The sequence below is a fragment of the Otolemur garnettii genome, unplaced genomic scaffold, assembly GCF_000181295.1.
Source record: "Otolemur garnettii isolate 467f Iridium unplaced genomic scaffold, OtoGar3 scaffold00084, whole genome shotgun sequence".
NCBI classification, from domain to species: domain Eukaryota; kingdom Metazoa; phylum Chordata; class Mammalia; order Primates; family Galagidae; genus Otolemur; species Otolemur garnettii.
The window spans coordinates 5,159,080-5,165,961 of NW_003852479.1; the positions used below are offsets into that span (position 1 = coordinate 5,159,080).

At 43.0% G+C, this 6,882-nt stretch overlaps 1 protein-coding gene across 1 annotated transcript in view; it reads right to left on the reverse strand.

Annotated features, from left to right (window-relative positions):
* Nucleotides 1–6,882, reverse strand: part of WDR49 (WD repeat domain 49) — a 158,817-nt gene that overhangs the window by 27,514 nt on the left and 124,421 nt on the right. The window contains exon 17 of the mRNA XM_023516015.1: nt 764–873. Coding sequence (XP_023371783.1) covers nt 764–873 — 110 coding nt within the window. The remainder of the gene's footprint in view (nt 1–763; nt 874–6,882) is intronic.

Consider the following 6,882-nt stretch of genomic DNA (forward strand, 5'->3'; position numbering starts at 1 on the left):
GTTTCCTTTGCTTCGTTTACTTACTTACTTGTTTTTTTGCTTGTTTGTTTGTTTGAGGCAGAATCTCACTCTGTCACCCTCACCCGGGGTAGAGTACTGTAGCATCCTAGCTCACAGCCACCCCAAACTCTTGTGCTCAGGGGATTCCCTTGCCTCAGCCTCCCAAGTAGCTCGGACTACAGGTGCACACCACAATTCCCAGTTAGTTTTTCTTATTTTTAGTACAGATGGGGTCCCACTCTTGCTCAGGTGGTCTCAAACTCCTGAGCTCAAGCAATCCACACCTGCCTGGGCCTCCCACAGTGCTGGGATTACAGGCATGAGCCACCTCGCCCAGCCTGCTTCACTTACTTTTTAAAATAATTCTTTCCTAGTTAGCCAAAAACTAAACCAATACATTGGTTTTGTGTGGCTTTGAAATTCCTGAACACCAAAATAGTTTGTATTTATCTTTATTCCCTACACATGTAAGGAAGAGAAGATTCTAGTGCAGTCTTTATTCCGGGAACCGTAGCAGGCACTACATACATACTTTCTGGTTAGACCTTCTGTTTCTGCCACTTGTACACCCAGCAGCCTTGGGCAGGTCACCCGGCATCCTGGAGCCTTACTTTCCCCCTTTGTTAAATGGAGATCACAGGACCTTGCCTTCATGTTTATTAAAGAATACGAACATTCCTGCCCTGTAACGTAGCTATCTCCCTTATTCACACCAATCCATATACAATAACATTATGAAAATCTATCAACAGCCACTACTTACTGCCTGATTTCTTTATAGCTTCATCGTAGTAATGTTTCTGTGCTTTTTTCTCACAGGTATGTCTTTCCTTATATTTCATACTTAAATTTATGTCTTCCGATGGTCTGACACTGGAAGAAAATAATTCATGATGAAATAAAATGTCAACACAAGGATGAACGGACACTTTCTGGCTGTACATACGTATTTTTGACAAAAAAAAAATTCCTATTTCCATGTAGCTAGGTGTAATATTTGTTTACACCAATCAAGCCACATCTTTGAATAAAAAGCCTGCCGGCCAGGTGTCAATATAAAAGAGGGACAGCCAGAGAGGCCAAGAGACTAATTAAGCAGATCCTGTTCCCATAGCAACAAGGTTAGGAAGGGAAAAAAATACTGTGCAGAAAAAAAATTTCATAGACACACACACTGTATCCATCCCCTGTGAATAGATCACAGAGTCAGCGAGAAGTCAGAATCAGTGCTTCATGCTCAAGTTTATTTATCCAATATTAGGCATAGATCTTTACTCATGGTCCCCAAATGTAAAAAGTTCAGATTTCTTAAAGCTTGTCATATAATCTATAAGAAAACTTTAGATTAGCTTGGATGCACAGAAAAGAGTGTTATCAATGAGACAGAGGGAACAAAATCATTATATAGCTGTATATAATCTCATCAGAAAATAGGAAATGATCTCAAATATGTTTAATATTTACTGTTATAAATTTTAACCTTTTTTTTTTTTTTCTGAGACAGAGTCTCAAGCTGTCGCACTGGGGAGTCATAGCTCACAGCAACCTCTAACTCTTGGGCTCCTCTTGCCTTAGTTTTTCTATTTTTGGTAGAGACAGGGTCTCACTCTTGCTCTGGCTGGTCTCTAACCCATGAGCTCAGGCAATCCACCCACCTCAGCCTCCCAGAGGGCTGGGATTACAGGTGTGAGCCACCACACCCGGCCTTATAGATTTTAACCTTAACAGTTATTTGTCTCTTGGGAGGATAACTAGAAAATATGTCTGTCTTTGCAGAGGGTGGAGAACTGTGAGGATCTTGGTTTCTCTTCCTCTGCCTCTGTTCCCTACATTTTGGGGTGGGGTCCTTCAGTTATCAGTCTCCTCCCTGACTTTCATTCCCAATGCCGGTACATGTTTAGGAGAGGTAGGACCCTGAGATTTCCCCTGTACTTGGCCTTCGTATCTTCCGCTGTGCAATGGATTGTTGCTGTGCTTTCAAAGGAGAGAAGATGGATGAAAACCCAGCGAAGGGCCTGATGCATTATCGTATTCAACAAATGTTCATTCCCCCTTTTCTCTCCTCCACTCTGTTTTTACTATATCACCAAAACTCAAGGGTAAAATATCAATACAAGTTAAAAGTCTATGTATCTCTCTCGAAGTTAATATCAGATGCTCTTTATATAGCTTCAAATAGAAATTTATTGATTACCTTTTTATAAATAAATAAACTTTCCATTTTGAAGTTTTAGAGTTGCTGAGAAGTTAGTAGCGAGTTTCAGGATAGCCCCCAAAACCTTTCCCCATTACTGACATCCTACATACTGTTTGCCACAGTAAAGGAATCAGCGTTGGTACTTTACCATTAACGGAGGGCCACATTCTATTAGAATTTGACGAGTTTTCTCTCATATCATCCTTCAGTAACATCAACATTGTATTTTCTTGTCTCTCTCCGTAAGCACCCTCAGGCCTGTGACAGTTTCCTGGACTGTCTTGCTTATCATGACCTTGACAGTTTTAGGAAGACTTGTCAGATTGAGGAACGTCCCTCATTTGGAGTCAGTCTGATATTTTTTCATGGCTTAGATTGGGGCTGTGGGTTTTGGGAGGAAGACAATGTACGGGGAACTCCTATTCTCACCACGGCCACTCCAGGTGCTCGATACCTGCCCGAGTTAACTTGATGTTAACCTCGACCACCCAGCCAAGGGCGTCAGGTGACCGTTTACAAAGACCGCCGTAAGGTTACTTCCCCCTTTTTTTCCATATGGTGCTCTCTGGAACCAAGTTATCAAGGAAAGCACACATTTAGGAGGGGGTGAGGAGGGTAAATCATCGCTATTTTCTTGAGTTGGGAGAGTATCTACATAAATCATTCAGAATTATAGATTGTTTTTTTCTCTTAGGAGAGCTTCGCCTTCCAAAAGACTTAGAGTAGCAAGTTTCAGCAATTTCCCCTAAATCCCACTTCAGTGGCCTCCCTCTCAGGGTGCCACTTCCGCGAGTAACAAGAGAACATTTAGCCCCACCTGGGCTTTCTGGGCAACAATGAATGTGTACCCTGGAGAAGGAACTTTGACTACAAAAGCAAAAGACAGCATGACCAGTAAACCAGGCTTCTCCCCCGCCGGCCTTGACGACAGAGGAAGGAGCATCAGCTGGAAGGGAAGGGCAGGTTCTCTCCTAGAGCTTCCAAAATGAGTGCAGCCCGTTGACACCTGGATTGAGCCTAGTGAGCCTGAGGTCATATTTCTGACCTGGAGAAAAACAAATGCTGTTGTTTTAAGCCAAAAAGAAGAAAGATGAAGAATGATGGTGTCCTCAGAGAGACTTTCTAAGACAGTAAGGACCTTTGACAATGAGAAGTTGGTGGTGGATACTGGAAGGTGGGGTGTGATGCGGGGAGGCCGTCAGTTACTGGGCTGAGAGTACATTTTTTTTTTTTTAATGGAAGAATTGTCGATGTAAACTGGGGTGCAAAAATTGAGGGAAGAACAGAAGTAAGGTGGTCCTTCCTTTAACTAGTTAAAAACAGACCTTGATTATTTTTCTTTTACCCAAGCACCATAAACTCTTTCTTATTTGGGGGACCATGTGCTTTCCAACTCTCACCCAGAGGTATGTAAGTTGTGTCTTCTGAATGAAACAAAAGACCTTGCCCAGCTCCACTAAAGAGTCTTATCCAAGAGGGAGAAAAGTGGGCAGAGGGTAGAGAAGACTCTCCCGGGCATCCCCTTGAGCTGTGATACTTAGGTGGCCGCCTGTGAAGGGTGGTGTCATTGGTAAAGCTCCAGGACAGGTGGCTGCCCCGTGCACAGTGAGACTGTGAAATCAGCTTCAGACTCAAAGGCTGCTGCTGCTTCCTCACCACAGACTTCTGAGGTTCACGGGAGAGAAAACGCACAGGGAACTGGAAAGAGACACTATTCCCAAGAGATGTGACGGACAGAGACACAGAGTGTAAAGAACGTGAGGCAAGGCTCCCACGGGGCTGTGTTTTGGGGTCCCCCTCTAGCTGTGGCCCTGCTGACTGATGTGCACAGTCATGGTTGACTACAGCCTCAGACTCCTGAGCCCCAGGGATCCAGCCGCCTCAGGCTCCAAGTAGCTCAGGCTACAGCCTGTGCCGCCACATGCAGCACATTATTTTTGGAGACAGGTCTCACTATGTTGCCCAGGCTGGTCTTGAACTCCTGGCCTCAATCAGTCCTCCTGCCCCTTATCCTCCCCTGGTACTGGGATCACAGGAGTGAGCCACCATACCCGGCTCTTACATAGAGTTTTAAACCTTTTCTCAGAAATGCTTCATGGAGACTCAGGCAGCCTTGGCATCCATCTCAGAAGGAAAGGCTCTCACTGACCTCCCTCTCTGGGCTCTGACTACGGAATGCAGTGACAAGGACGGTGGCAAGCACTTGAGAGCCACTCTAGGCACCAGAGAGAGGTGGCAGTGCTTGGAGTGCTGTGTCCACACGGCAGGGACTTGAGGACTCAGAGATCAACAGTCTTGGACATTGTCACACGACACCTCAACACACTGACCCTGGAACCAGAATACCTGCGTTGGGTCCCTGCTTCCCTTATCGCTGGTCGATTAACCTTGGGGACATGATTTAACTTCTTCACCGCTCAGTTTTCCAAATGAAAACTGGGGATGATAATAGAAGCTATGGTTTAGGCTTACAGAGACAAGGAAATGAATTAAACACATAAAGACTTTAGAGCAATGCCTGGAATGTGATAAAACCCCAACTTACATTGGCTAGTCCCACTTGAAGCAACAACAAAACGGTGTCTTTTCACTCAGAGCAGGGAGTTCCGACATTCCTGCAGCCAGTTCTAAAACTCTGGAGAATTATCAGAACAGACAGACTCGAAGGGGATATGGCACCCCCAAAATGACTGTTTGCTGCATGGGTATTTTTAAGACTTGCATTTCAAAAATTGAGCAGACTTTTATTTGCCTCCTCTTGTCATCGGTGGACATGGGACAGTTCTTGCCACAGATTGTGGACAAAAGTAGATCGTCAATCTTCCAAGGGTTTAATGTGATATACAGACTAATTTAAAATAAAGTTTTAATGTTTTGTGTTTTTTTACAGCTAATTTTTTGTTGTTGTTGTTGGGGATTCATTGAGGGTACAAAGAACCAGGTTGTACTGATTGCATTTGTTAGGTAAAATCCCTCTTATAATGGTGTCCCACAGCACAAAGGTATGTCACAAACTGTGACCCCCCCAATCCCTTCTCCTCCTTCCATCTCTCTGCTTATAGCTGTCTATTTTCTAATTTAATTTCTTACATGAAATCTACTGGCAGGATAATTAGGTAATCAACAGCAATTAATAAATAATACTAAATATCAGTTCCCTCCTAACACTAATGTGGAACTTAGAACACCATTAACTATTTCATATGTTTAAGAAGTGTTAATTTGAAGTGTGCCTTCCGCCTTATATAAACTTACTGGGGAAATAGTGAAAACTTCTGTTTTATTTCTAACTTATTTCTTTCCCCTGGTTTCTGATGATGAATCTCTTTCCTATAAGCATGTTTTGAAATGGAAACCAAAGGGAAATGTGTCAGATAATAAAAGGGGAAGTAGACTTGCTCTTCACTGCCTTTGAATAAGAATAGAAATTGATGACTGGGAGTCCTGCAAATGAATAGGTTTGACTCAATGTCAGAGACGTCCTGTAATAAAGAACAGCTCAGGGATAGGGACAGCATAGTCTGGAAGATACTTCCCTCAAAGGTGTGATAACTAAAATAGAATTTAGTCTAGCAGACTTCTTATGCCTCTTTCAACTTTTTAGTAAATTCAGAAGTTAGTAAACATGTAAAAAATGGTCACTTTCACAGATAATCAAAAACTTCAAGGCCAGGTGCAGCAGCTAATACTGGTAATCCTAGCACTTTGGGAGGCCAAGGTGGGAGGATCATTTGAGGCCAGGAGTTTGAGACCAGATTGGGCAACTTAGCCAGACCCTATCTGTGAAAACAAACAAACAAACAAAAAAAAACAAAAACAGTTAAAAATCAGCTGAATGTGGTGGCCGGCACCTGTAGTCCCAGCTACCCAGAAGGCTGAGGCAGGAAGGTTGCTTGAGCCTAGTCGTAGTAGAAGGTTGCAGTGAGCTATGATCACAGCACTGCACTTCAGCTTGGGAACAGCAGGACATCCTATATCTAAAGCAAAACAGCGACAAAAACACCTCTGATTTAAAACAATAAGATAACATGGCGTTGATTTAAACAGCGACTAACATCCCTCCTTCAGCAGCAGGGAAGCAGCCGTTCTCGTTCCTGCTGGTGGGAGAGCTCACATTTCCAGATAGTGAGATGAGCTTTAGCAAGATGACCCAGTGGCCTTTAAACCTTTCACTTAGCAATTTGCCTTGAAAAAATTATTTTAATGATGAATTCAGTCAGGTACTCTCACACGTATATATGAAGGTATTTGAAGAAATGTTTTCCTGGCTAAACTTGTAAACGCTACACAACGTTGCTTTGAAAAAAAGCAACTGGTTACAAAGCTACACAACCCATTTCCAGGGAGTCATTAGGAATGTTAATGATCATGGTGCTCACATTAATTTTTACAGAGTCTGTTCACTGTATATTTTTTGAATAAAACAGGTGATAAACTGCCTATGCTAAGGCCCCATTTTTATGAAATGTACATATGTTTAAGTTTGTAAGTATGCCTGGAACAAGGTCTAAAGAATGAAATGTCTAAACATTAGCTTTTTATTTTGAGAGAGTGTCACTCTAGGCCCCAGGTAGAGTACTGGGGCATCATCACAGTTCACACAGCAACTTCAGATTCATGGGCTCAAGCAATCCTCTTGTCTTAGCCTCCTAAGTAGCTAGGACTACAGGTGCTGGCCTGAATGT